General features: G+C 40.7%; 2 protein-coding genes across 2 annotated transcripts; one reads left to right on the top strand and one right to left on the bottom strand.

The window, feature by feature from the left end:
* The first annotated feature begins 358 nt into the window (after positions 1 to 358).
* Positions 359 to 9,519, top strand: oxtra (oxytocin receptor a). Its single transcript, XM_056396769.1, has 2 exons — positions 359 to 1,899; positions 7,378 to 9,519. Exons 1-2 carry the CDS (start codon positions 972 to 974, stop codon positions 7,629 to 7,631), a joined length of 1,182 nt encoding a protein of 393 aa, XP_056252744.1. The 5' UTR covers positions 359 to 971; the 3' UTR covers positions 7,632 to 9,519.
* Positions 9,520 to 9,856: 337 nt separating this feature from the next.
* cav3 (caveolin 3) lies at positions 9,857 to 13,276 on the bottom strand. The gene is made up of 2 exons (XM_056396785.1): positions 13,024 to 13,276; positions 9,857 to 11,781 (listed from the first exon to the last, which is right to left on the bottom strand). Exons 1-2 carry the CDS (start codon positions 13,138 to 13,140, stop codon positions 11,440 to 11,442), a joined length of 459 nt encoding a protein of 152 aa, XP_056252760.1. The 5' UTR covers positions 13,141 to 13,276; the 3' UTR covers positions 9,857 to 11,439.
* Between the last annotated feature and the right edge of the window lie 322 nt (positions 13,277 to 13,598).

Raw genomic sequence — 13,598 nt, 5'->3', positions numbered from 1 at the left:
ATACTGAGTTTAGAGTTCCTCCAGAACTACTGCAATCCTCCAGAAAAGAAATGTTGAGTGTCATTTGCTCCCCAGATTTCATCACAGGCTTCACTGTGCAGCCGGGGTCTTCTCTCCATCACTGTGTGCAGCTTTGTAAATGTACATCATGTCATATCTGACAACAACAATCTTCTCAGATGAGGTTGGCTGCTTATAAAATGAGATTCACGGCAGATCTGGGGGTTCATGCTCTAAGGAGGGCTGAGGCTCTGAGCTGCAGAGCAGGAAAGGGAGGTTTTTGATGAATGGCTCACATCGCCGCCTAGGGGTGGTCATGGGTAAGACTATTTAGTGTTATTACTGGAGTGGGGACCGATACAACAGAGTCTTAGGTGCTGTAGCTCTGGCCATTCCGTCTCTTACCAGAGATGATGATGGGGCTTTAAGCCTCCGCAGCATCTTCTTTTCATTTTGATTGTTTCATTTTCAGATTTTTATTTTTATTTTGAAGGCAAACATATATTTTTTGCTCGACCAGAACCCTGCTAATTATTTGGATTTACCCAGACTATGATTTTGGAGACTTGCCTTTGACCAGTAGCACAACTCGCGTATTTTAGACCCTAGTTTTGCTGTTTTGTGTGTCCTCACTGAAGCTTTCTGCACCTTAGGTTTACTTTTTTTCTAGGGCCCACATTTTATCAAATGCTTCATATTGTTTAGAGAACGAGAAGCATTTTCTCCTCTGTGGACTCATGCGTCTTCTGGCTTTAGAAAGCATGGGTGATTGAGGTTCAACAAAAAGTGAATCCTTTTTTTTTTTTATCACTGAAGAAACGTGTTTTGAGCCTCGTCATATCTCATCCTTCGTCTTGTCACCTGTGAGGACACGGGGAAGAGTTTATCACTTAAGACCCCCCAGGAGCCCCTTCCAGCCATTGCATGACTGCACAACTCTGACGCATCTGCAGAGGGACAAGACTGCGGCAATGGAAAGTATTTCTAATGAAAGTGACTTTTGGCAATTCAACGAATCCTGGAGGAACTCAAGTCTCCTTAACGGTACCGGTGGGTCGAATCAGACGAATCCTCTGAAGCGGAATGAGGAGGTAGCGAAGGTGGAGGTGACTGTGCTCGCCTTGGTGCTGTTTCTGGCGCTGGCGGGGAACCTGTGCGTCCTGCTGGCCATCCACACCACCAAACACAGCCAGTCCCGTATGTATTACTTCATGAAGCACCTGAGCATCGCCGATCTAGTCGTAGCCATATTTCAAGTTCTCCCTCAACTTATCTGGGACATTACATTTCGCTTCTATGGACCGGACATTTTGTGCAGATTGGTGAAATACCTGCAGGTCGTTGGGATGTTCGCGTCAACTTACATGTTAGTTCTGATGTCCGTAGACAGGTGTTTGGCAATTTGTCAGCCCCTTCGTTCTTTGCACAGAAGAAAAGACCGTTTCTATGTCATATTTTCCTGGGTCCTGAGCCTGCTCTTCAGTATCCCGCAGATGTTTATCTTTTCCCTGACAGAGGTTGGCTCGGCCGGATCAGGAGTGTATGACTGCTGGGGCGACTTCGTGAAGCCTTGGGGAGCCAAAGCTTATATCACATGGATCAGCCTCACCATATATATCATTCCAGTGGCCATACTGAGCATCTGCTATGGTTTGATAAGCTTCAAAATATGGCAAAACTTTAAACTGAAAACCAGGCGGGAGCAGTGTATAAGCCTGACGCCCAAAACCTCCAAAGGCAACACACTGGCCCGCGTGAGCAGCGTTAAACTAATCTCCAAGGCGAAGATAACCACTGTGAAAATGACTTTTGTCATCGTCCTGGCTTATATCGTCTGCTGGACCCCCTTTTTCTCTGTTCAGATGTGGTCTGCGTGGGATCCAGCAGCGCCTCGTGAGGGTAGGTTGAATTTTAAATATGACACCGAGTGCGCGCCAGTGCGCAAAGGCTGATGTGCTCATAATATATTCATAATAATTCACACACTTAACATACTTATAGTTTTCGACCCCTTCCTTTAACACTATGTGTTCGTGACAATTTTAAAGGGTGAAAAGGTTTGGAAATGTTCTAATGTAGGCTGTCTCATCATTCTAGCTGTGCGCATCAGTGCTCTTTACGCGCGAGGATGCGAGCGCTTGATCATCCACTTTCAGTAAACTGAGGCAACTAAAACACTATTTTGAGCCGTGTTTACTCTGTTTTCCACATTTCCTTGGTTTTACATTTTCATCGGTGAATGGTTGAATGCGTTTTTTTTCTGATATTTCTCCCTTAGAATTTAGCAATTTTAACGAAAAAATTATCCTTACAGCATTCACACAGTTTATAGAAACAGTCCATGATCCCTGTGGCCTCACCAGCAAAATGAGAAACATTATTACAACAAACTGTCATTTCAAAACTGACTGATACACACTCGCTGTGTGGTGAGAAAAAAAATTACTGAGTGGAAAGAAAAAAGCTGCAAACAGGATTCCAAGTTCCAGATTTCCAAGTGTTCCTCTGACCTTCCTGACGCTGCAGAGACCAACTGACGGTTAATCATTAATCTAATTAGCGTGCGCCACCGCGCGCCAAGCAGCTCTTATTTGTGCCTGTGAGGCACGTTGGAGTGTGTCTTTGACATTTAACCACGATAGGCCACTAAGCGGCCATCTACTATGTGCATCTTACATCGATCGACTTGCTGGGCCGTGGCCACACCCAAATAACCGCAAATGTACCGATTTGACTTCACAATGCATTTGCACATTTGAAAGACTGCCCTCTGTGGTGTTTTCATTTTTTCATTACATTTGGGTAGAGAAGTAACAAATATGTGTTACCCTGTTTAATTTGACAGCTATAATGTGTCTGTTTGTTGGCAACTTTTGTTCTACTCGAAAATGTAAATCTAATTAGAGCCACTTATTCGAGGAATAATGTCTGTGTCTCTATTTCTCCAAAGACAACACAAAACTTGTTTTTCAAACAGTCTCCATCACTTATAATTGTGGTGTAAATAGTAGTTCCTCTGACAAAAACAGACTGAAATAAAGCAAATAGTATGGATGCTAAAAATAAGACAATAATGTCAGGAAGTTTCTTGGTGAGAAGAGAGTGAACAGATTTTGGTGTTGCAGGCCTCAGTTCTTCTCTTTGCTTCTGTGGGTTTGTGTAAAAGGTTCCAGCTGACTGATTGCGAGTAGCTGTCATTCTCCTCAAGCTGTGTTGTTCGCACAAGCTATTTACACTTTGGAAGCTAAACAGCCGCACAATACACTTAGCTGTCAGCCAATTTTTCAACACTGAGGAGCCATATGCCTGATGCACTGATGAAACAACAGCGATGGGCTCTGAAGGTACATCTCCTAACGATAGTTAAAGTTAGAGGAGCAAGATAAGAGCAGAAAAAGTGCTTCATCCTGTGAATGGAAAAGAAAGTGATTAATTCATTTTCTGTTGCAGAGCCTGGATGAGTGCTGATGTCTCATGGCTTTCTTCCACGTGAGCAGCACTCAGAAAGGCCAGAATTGGCAGTGACACGTGCCCGTGTTTGTGTACAAAAGATAGACTGGAGTGTCACCTGTGTCTGTGGAGATAAAGTGTCCATTAGAGTAATACTCAGCAAAAATGAGCCCAGAGCAAAAAGCTTAGAGCAGGAAGCTCTTTGATCATGCTGCAAAAATGTTTTTCAAACATTCATGAACTAAACGTAAACAAACCATATACAGTTTCAGAAAACATACGTTTAATAGGCCAGATTCTGTAGATGTAAATTGCCAATTTGGAGGTGAAAACAGGTTTTAATCATTTGTTTTAAATGTTGATTGTGTGGGTGCCGGTAATCACAGGCTGTGCCTTTTAAAACAGTTTGTATTGCAGTGAAAGATTATCAGTGAGGACCATACAAAGTAAAACTGATTATTAATGCTTATCAATGCCTATGACAGGTAACCTGCAGACTGAGGACAAATATTTAGGTAACAAGCCTCAAATACAGATAATCATACATTGGCCACCTTACACTTTTCTTTTTCTTTTTTTTATTTTACCATGGAATATATCCATAATATGTTATGTGAGACTTTCATAAAACAGTCCTGCATACTGATTTTTCTTTTCACTTCTTAATGTTTTTTTTTCTATGGTGAAGAAGAAAGTCTATTGTTACTGTATGTTTCTGCGTGATTGGCATCATCATGGATTATTATTGCCATGGTTTCCTCTGCAACGCACCTTATAAACAAATCTTCAAGATAAATGGTGATTTACAACATAAAACATTGCTGTGTGACTTTAAAAGGCCACTCTTAGCAGAGACAGGATGCTGATTCTACACGCAGACTCCTGCACTTGCTCCACCCTGTCTCATTGCTAAAGCAATCATGTCCTTTGCTATGAATGAGTCAGAAATCCCCCAGGACTACCAGATGCATAATTTGTTCAAGTTCATAGTTTGACATTTGGGAAATATGCTTATTCTTTTCGTTGTTGCGAGTTAGATAAGAATATTGATACAAATCTGTCTGCTGTACTGTATATATGAAGCACCAGCCAGCAGCTGGTTACTTAACTTAGCATAAACACATGAAACATCTAGCCTGGTTCCGGTCAAAGACATTTCAGGCTTTGCCCAGACTATTTCTTGGTCAGGACCTGTAACCTCCTTGGCTTTCCGCTAGTTACCTGAAAAAGTCCAGCCCACAACCCCCCCTAAAAACAGCACATTTTTGTTTTTACACTTCGGCTTTTGTATGAATCAAACAAATGAGATATAACATGTTAATCAGAGAGCTTTAGATGTGCTGGTATGCAGAGCCAGGCTATCTGTTTTCAGTCTCTATGCTAAGCTAAGATAACTGGCAACTGACTGTGGCATCATGTATGGCATCATTCTTCTCATCTAACTCTTGTCAAAAAAATGTCAAAGTACTCCTTTAACCAACTTCAACCAACATTGGACCAGTGATGTAGTAGCCTACCCACATCCTTTTGGTCTATGAAATTTCGACCTTTAGATACAATGTTGTCATCAAGCCAATCACTCATTTTTAAAGTGCATGAACAAAGCACCAAAGTGCATCATACCTCCAGGTTCCTCGTAAAAACGACTGAGATTGATTCATTACATCTTGCAGCTTGAATTTCAGAGAAGTTTTCCATCTTTAGCACCTCATTAGGCTTATCAATACGATTTTTGGAAATGTCAGAAGATGGTTAAATACCCCGTTCCTCTAAGCTTTGTCAGAGGGACATCGGCGCCGTGTGTGATTTCACATTTAACAGCCAGACAGATTTCATTATGTAGAGGACAAAAACACCTGAAGGTTAAACCCTGACTCAGACACTCACAAAAACTCCCAAAAAAAATCTGTTGAACACAAACATCTTCCCCTGCTGAGCCTGGTGCTCTCGGACACCGACTCACGCTCACAGTACTATTGATTTGCATTAAGTGCTTGACAGACACAAAGTCCACTGTTCAATCTAAAAGTGTAAAAAAAAATTTAAAGGTCAGTTTCTATATAGTGTCTTCACAAACAAAACAGTGTAATATGGAAAGATCTTTCAAAACAGTTTTACTTAATCATAAATTAATCATTTACTTATTAATCATATCATATCATTTCATGTAAAATTCTCATTAATGAATTGCTGAAGAGTCTTTTGGACTAGCCAGTATCAGCTCTGACAGTCAGACAGATGTACCACTTTCATTGGCTGTGTGATTTATCATTCCCTTGTGGAAGACACCGTGAGTTAATTCAGTGAAGACTTTTTCATGATAGTTCCCAATGTTATTCAAATTAGACCCAGGCTGTGCTCTCATTTACCCTGATAAAAATGCTTGATAACCACCATCTGGTCTTTTGCATTGTCTTCAATGAAGTGCGTTACTCCCTAATCTATATTCAAGGAAACTGATGCATGCAAAGTTTGTGTAATTCACAAATTGCTTTTCCCCCTGCCTTTCTGCAGAATAGTTTTTATAAATTTGCCTTTTCCTGCAAATTTGTTCTGTACGTAATACATTCTTCTACCATTTTCATATGTTCATCTGAAGCATCACATTGCAGTACTCACTAAAAAGCAAATTATAAAACCTATGACACTGCAGTAGAAGGGTAAGTGAATGATATACACTCAGTTAAACTCATGTTTTACTCTCATAAATCAAACCCTTAATAGCAGTTGATCAGTTCTTATTAATCATGTCTGTGACTTTTGTGCCCTTCCAGAGATCATTTACGCTGAACAATTTTCGTTAGAGTTTAGGGACCGTCATTAGAGACGACATGAGAATAGCGCGATTGAGCGCAGACAGGCTGAAAGAAAGATTAGCAATCAGTAAGAAGAGGTTAAATACAGGATACAAACCGATTGCATGAATCCAAAGCTCATTTGCCAAATGTCAGTTGGATGGTGGAGTTGACATAGCGTAAATGTCATCTAACGTGCTACAGCGAGTTACTTGCCATGATGTATCACCACAGTGTGTGAGGAACATTTCCACTTGTCCTGCTCTTCGTTTGACAAAATCCGTTCTTTATTGCTTGTTCGAACAGGTCACCATTTCAATTTGTCTGTGTTCTCACCCTTGTGGTGCAAGTAGCGCAAGCTTCCTCAAAGCTCTGAAATGCATTGGCACAAAGAGTTTCATCAAAGGTATCAAGTTGTTTGCCTTGTGAGTTCAAGGACTGAGAATTCCTCCAGCCAACATACAGTCATAACTGTATGTTAGCTTGAAACTTCTAATTGAAATGATTGTACATTGACAGAAAAATAGCAAATGAGTAAAGGGAATACAGCCATACTAGCAGCTCTGTGAGGCTACATGTTAGCATGCTAACGTGCTCATAATTTAAGTATTAACCTGCTGATGTTGATGTAAAACCATCTTAGCCATCTTAGTTTAGTGTATTAGAGCTAATTAGCAGTTGCTAATTAATTAGCATTTGCTAATTAGCTCTAAACACAAAGTGTCAGGAAGCTGTAAGTGCTGGACAATTTAAAATTGACTAATATTTTGCTTGATGAAAATGGGACATGAATTTTTGTAGTAAATTTCATGGTAATTCATTCAGCAGTTTGAGAAAAAAAAATTCAGTCTGGAAAAAAGTGGTGGACTGACAATTTCCATATCTACAGCCACATTGCTAGCATGGCTAAAAAGCATTGGCATAAAGATGTAAATAATCCCAAAACAAAACCTGTGTGCACAAACTCATATTAATAAATTGTCATTGTCACTGAACTTTTTAAGAATGGAAGTAAATTAACTTTCAGCCAGCCACTTACACAAGAGAAAACAATTTCCTCGGTTGACAGTATAAATCTTCCATTTTTGTTGTCACAGCACAGTAACTTCCCTCTCTCTGTCCTCTCCTGTAGCCATGCCCTTCATCATCTCCATGCTGCTGGCCAGCCTCAACAGCTGCTGTAACCCCTGGATCTACATGTGCTTCGCAGGGCATTTGTTCCAGGATCTTAGGCAGAATTTTCTTTGCTGCTCCGCTCGCTACCTCAAGTCCTCCCAGTGCCGCTGTGAGCGTGACTTTGACTCCAGTCATAAGAGCAACTCCTCAACCTTTGTTATTAAGAGTACTAGCAGTCAGAGGAGCATCACTCAGACTTCCACCACATAATCACTCACCATCACAATCCCCTCCACAGGCCGTCATCCATAAAATATCCAGCAGTTCGGCTCCCTCAGATACCTCTTGACCCGCGGCTTGCTGTTCAAGCCCAGACGAGGAATAACAACAAAAGTTTTAATTCTTTTATTTACAGTAAATTACAGTATAAAATGTAAATGGAATTGTGAAATAGAAAAATGTTGAACAGATTATAATTAAGGGGCAATATTTTGTTAATGAAAGCTTAAAAGATAATAATTGACCAAGCTGAGCAATCCACTGAATCTTTTTGTCTGTTAGTTTGTACATGTTTCTTGTTTTAGCTGTACAGTATGTATTTACATGGGCAGAGGAAGTTAAAAAAAAAAACAACAACAACAACATTCTTGGCCAACTTCCTTTTTTGATTCAGTTGTTGTCTCCACCAAAGCTTGCAGATCCTGTATGTCTTTGTTATGAGGAAATTGCTCACCTGTAGTAAATATTGTGTACCACGTTGGTCACTTTGTTACATTTGCGATGGATTGTGTACATGTAAACTGTCACTTGAGCTTTTGTTTGATGTGAAGTGTCACGGCTGTCACTGGTAAAGATTTTTCAAAAGTTTAAAAAACAAATAAAGAGTGAAAGCAGCAAAACTGCTCTGACAATGTTGTTATCTACACCTAGCTGATACTCATTAGAACTCTGTTCACCTCCTGAACGGGCTGAATAAATGTTTGGCAAGGTTGCTGGAAGTGCTCCAGAGGGATGTTTGTCCACACTGGATCAATAACATCACTGAGTTCCTCCAAAGTTCTGGCAGCACATTGAAACTTTGAACATCCTGTTCAGCATCAGCCCCAAAGTGCATTACTGGCTTGGGACCTGGAGACTGTGCAGGTCACTGAAGTGAACTAAAGTGACTCATGTCTCTGGAGGTACGTTGACGCTACAATTGCTCCATGACACGGCACATTATCCTGCAGGATGTGACAATAAATGTAAACTGGCCCATGAATTCGCTCCAGAATTCTTCATTGGAGGTCTAATTGAGTCTGAAGCTGTTGTTCAGCCAGTTGCTTTTATGTTCATTGTAGATGTTTCAAGAATATCAGCTGTCTAGGGATGTGATTGGTTTGTTATTTTAATTACAGCACATCAATAATCATTGCCAATAATGACGAGTGGCCTGAATAAAATCAAACGCTGTACAATAAAAACAACACAACACAATATGCTGTGATAAAAGTGTTTGTGAGGTCCATAATGTTCAGTTTTAGTTGAGACGCTGTGAGACGGGTGTTGATTCAGCTTTGCACTTTGTTTTTCTGCTCTATTGTTCAGCTCATCCTCATATTCTGTCTCTGTGCAACCTTACACTGTAATAATACATAATACAACAAAGTACAACTACACCACAAACTAGAGCCTCAGACACTTTTATAGGAGGATTATTATATATGTCACACAGGGGAGATGTTGCAGGAATATTCAACTCTGTTATATTGCATGGGTTTTGCTTTAATTTTGTTATAATGTTGATTTCAGGATTAATTAATGTTCCAAAACGGTTCTTTTTAAGCAGTGAATTACTTCAGTGACTCTACTGCCACAGCAGCGACCCGTTTTATTTTATATGTCCAATTAGGGGGTTATGTTTACTTTCGTTATAACCTTAACACTGTGACGTTTCATAAGACAATCTTATTCCAGTGGAAAACTTTATGTCAGGAGAAATTCTGTAATGTACATCTTTTAAAGGCCATAAATTTGATGATCAAAGATTATGAGTAAGATGCCAATAACTGTGGAGGGCAATGATGTGTACAGTATTGTACAGTATGTCTGTAATTGCACAAGTTTAATTAATCCTTTGCAGAAGGTAAAAAAAGAAAATAAACAAATAAAATTGTGAGATGTGTATTTGTGGGGAATTTGCTGTATTTTGGTGACACCAAATACATTCGTTCTTTACATTCACTGTTGCTGTATTGTAGTTTCTAAGCTCAGTTTATTCAAAAATACCATACCACCATTAGTTCACTGATGTTGAATCTGATGACTTTCTTTTGAGGATAAAACATTTGATTCATCATCCTTGTGCATATATGGTGCAGGTGCTATTAGGAAAATACACATGTACTTTATGTCTTATTAATTTTGATATAATGTGCAATCTATGGAGACAATTTGAATTCAGATTAAATGATCATCTGGTTGTTATTGCACACATTCTGCCCAAATGAAAGTGATTGAAGCGCTTAATGATATCTTTTAATGAATTTTGACCACGTAATCTGGCAAATCAATCACTCTTACTCACTAATTACACTGTTTAATACAGTTCATTAATCAGAATAATGCTTTAAGCCAGTGTGTTATTTCTGCTCATATAACCTCTAACTGTACATTTTCTAGCACTTTTATGGAATAATAGAATGAACCAAAAGAAACAAACTGAGGTTATAAACAAAAAAGTGTGTGGTGAAACTGAAACTGAACCATCAATAATGGATCTCATACACAACCAAGAAGAACATGAAAGATATACAACAGCAACCTCTAGTGGGTCACAGTTCCCAGGTCAGTGCCTCCAGGTTGACTGAAGTAAACTGTGCCTCTCAGAAAGATTTTGAAATAATACACATGCTATACTTTCAATCAAACAGTGGTGCAACATATTTAAGGACAGTTTTGTTAATTGTAAAGTGTCTTTAAATTAGTGTCAGCCCATGTATAATTTTCCTTTCTACACTGCAGGTACACAATAGCAGCAAATGTATTGTAGGAGCAAAGTTTTTTATGTCAGGATGTGCAAACATTATGTCGCCCCATAAGGTATTTAATTTGTTAACCTAATTGTGCTCGTGTTTAACAAACAGAATATAGAGTCTTGCCTGAGACCACGCCCTTTTTCCCATGTTTCCCCCTTACCACTCCTTATCTTGGAGGTTTTCGGAGCTCCAGGTAGAGCGGTACACTTTTCTTTCACATCAAATTAACACTGTGGAACATTAAAATTGGTCTCACAGAGAGGTCTCTACTTGACGCCATCAGCAGTTAGATCCATACTTGTTTACATTTACTTGACTGAAATATGCAAACACGTAGATTTAATATTCCACTCGTCACACTCATAGCTGCATCTGCAAGTCTCCAAAAAGTCTCACAGTTACTGAGGAGTCATCACAAATTAAGAGGGAAACATATCAGAATATATTTTTTGAATACATAAAGAAATCAGACATTACTGGACAGAACTACTGGACATTTTCAATTCCTTTCATTCTTTTAGGGTTTTTTTCTAATAAGGTTAAGTTTACATATATAAGTGTCAAATTCAAAGTAAAACAGTATTGGACACAGCAACATACAGCATCAACATAACCTTTAAGGATAGCTAAATGCAATGCATACAGCCAGCATCATCCAAAGGTGCAGCAGTGTTGGGGAGTTGTTTTCATTTGTTGTGAATGAGAAGCCACTATCTGAGATTTTTTTGTGATACAAATTAATGAGGGGAGACAGATCGTCCCCATGGAAAGCGGCCCTCTTCTCTCTCAGTGAGGAGCACGGAGCCCTCCAGGAGTGCCAGAGCTGTCACAGAACCACGCTGCCTGCTGCAGCTGTCGCAGAGCTTCTGGTGGCAAAAGGCACACCAGGCATGTCAGGACTCAGTGCTGAGGGCTTGAGGATGGGTGGGTGGAGAACAGCATGTTATGTAGGGAAGAGGAGGAGTATCAAGAAGTAAGCAAGATGCCAGGACTGAGCTTCTGGTGTATAAAAAAAGACCACACTTCATCCGATCATACTAGAAACACTACTGTTTGAGTTCTTAGACTTCTTTGCGCATTACTACGCGCACCCTGCTGAAGATCTTGCCCAGGGCTTCGAAGAATGGATCACAGAAGGTCTGGATGCAGAGAGAGTAGATGCGGCTGATGCACTGTGACTCAATCAGACAGCTCTTGATGCAGGGAACCACAGCCCAGATGTGGCAGAAGGAGATGCAGGCAAACAGGAAGCCCCAGAGCAGAGCAACAGGGATACCGAAGACAGCAGACAAGATGCGGTAACACCAGTATTTGGACACAGTGAAGGTGGTGTAGCTGAGCTTCCACACTCCATCCAGGCTGTGTGTACCATCAGGCTCTGCAATGACGTCCTCAAACTCCACCTAATAAGAAATTTAAAAGAGGCTTTCATTAATACACGTCCGTGAGGACACACCACTTTTATCCATCTCCCTCCAGCAGACCTCTTTGGGCTTGAGTTATATGCACTTGCCAATGTCAAGTGGAACAACTGTGCTTGTGAAAGCTGCAGAGTATAAGGGTCAGATTTTTGCAGAGAAACCAATTATTCGTTGCGCTTCATAGAATAAAAAAATAATGTAATGCAGTGGCATACAAGCCAAGCTATAGAGTGAGTTTTAATGCAGTGTCCAAATCACTCTAAAAGCTATATTCCAACACATTTTTTTTTTAGCAACCAAAGTTCACCTTGTATAAAATGCATGAGAGCAACAATGGTCCAATTTGCTCTCCATTTTCAGTGCGTGCCACCTGGTGTTTTGGAGAAGTGCCACCGCATTCTCAGTTGAAACTTAGCCATAAAATGTGAATTAACTTGCCAGTAATCAAGGCAAGCAAACACACTGCACATCTAAAAAGCTTGCTTTTCTTCCAGACCACTGGACAGGATCAGAATGGGAAGTAAGGACTTGCTGTCCGTTTCCTGCAGAGATAGTAGCCTGAGATCATCCTTTCAATGAGTGGCTGGAGTCCCATTCAGCAAAGGAACAGTCAGTGTTCTGTAGAAATAAGAGATGTGGTCCACAGCTGGTACATTTAGCGGCATTCTTTCAATAGATCTATCCAATTTACTTTATTTTAAAGGTATAGGAAATGTTACCGAAAATGATTGCACGGATTAAAACTGTCGGTGCTTATTTAGACTATTAGGAGTACCGCTGTCTTGATGGTTTCCTGAAAGCAGACATGACCACGTCTGTAGATCATTCCAAACTGAGCCATGCAGACACTAAACATTATGGTCAACTCATAACTCATGGTTTACTATCATCGAACATGTTTACATGAGCCGCCTTCAGTCCCTGTTTTTACAGAGAATGTTTTGTTGTGATATCATGGCAACAATCACAGTATAAATAACCTAAATAAAACATGGTGGCACAGTGTATCAGTTTCACACTCTTCTACCTCATTCCCAAAATAAACTTTATGCTCTGCACAGGCAACAGGAATAGCTCTTGGTCTATTTAGGGGGTTTCCAGACAATATAATAACCTGTTCTCCTGTCTCCTTTCCGAGCAATCACATAATGCATTTTCTCCACATGCTTCCACACAAGCCAAAATCCTTTCTGTCACAGGGTGTTGTCTCCATGCTGCACAAACCTTCACCACGTCCTCATTGATCTGCTTGGGGTCTCTGTTGATGAGGTCGATCTCTTTGGTGTGGCTGTCTTTCACAATCTTCTCCTCGTTGGTGTTGTACTGGTACTGATCCGCCATGGTGGTGGGGCTGCAGGTCCTGGACAGGCCGGAGACAGTGAGGGTAAACCTTCCTGGATCAAACTGCACGCAGCCGCTTCAGTTCACTTCTGAACCCCTGTATCACCACTGTGACGCTCCCGCTGACATACCAGTGGACAGCTGCTGCAGACGTCCTGGTAAAAATGGAGGCCTGACCCCCACCCTGCGCGCACGCACACACACACACACACACACACACACACACACACACACACACACACACACACACACACAATGTAGTGCACACAGACAGAAAAGGTATGCCTTAAAGGAGAACCCAAGGCTGTGTCACATTTCACATAGGGTTGTGGGGCTAACTGGGCAGAGTTTGCACAGTGGCACGAACTTCCACCACAGAGTGAGGCACAAACACACCCTCCTGCTCTGGCTCTAGCTGCGACACAGTGTTTTGTGCCCTAATACTGGACTTAACTTCT

Source organism: Seriola aureovittata, chromosome 2 (assembly GCF_021018895.1).
Source record: "Seriola aureovittata isolate HTS-2021-v1 ecotype China chromosome 2, ASM2101889v1, whole genome shotgun sequence".
NCBI lineage: Eukaryota > Metazoa > Chordata > Actinopteri > Carangiformes > Carangidae > Seriola > Seriola aureovittata.
The sequence above is the reverse complement of the archived record's forward strand: the minus strand, read 5'-3'. Positions and strand labels throughout refer to the sequence as shown.

Coding starts and splice junctions, on each gene's coding strand:
- oxtra (XM_056396769.1), top strand. CDS start 972: ATGGAAAGTATTTCTAATGAAAGTGACTTTTGGCAATTCAACGAATCC. Junction 1,900..7,377: donor TCCAGCAGCGCCTCGTGAGG/GTAGGTTGAATT, acceptor CCTCTCCTGTAG/CCATGCCCTTCATCATCTCC.
- cav3 (XM_056396785.1), bottom strand. CDS start 13,140: ATGGCGGATCAGTACCAGTACAACACCAACGAGGAGAAGATTGTGAAA. Junction 11,782..13,023: donor TCAATGAGGACGTGGTGAAG/GTTTGTGCAGCA, acceptor ATTTCTTATTAG/GTGGAGTTTGAGGACGTCAT.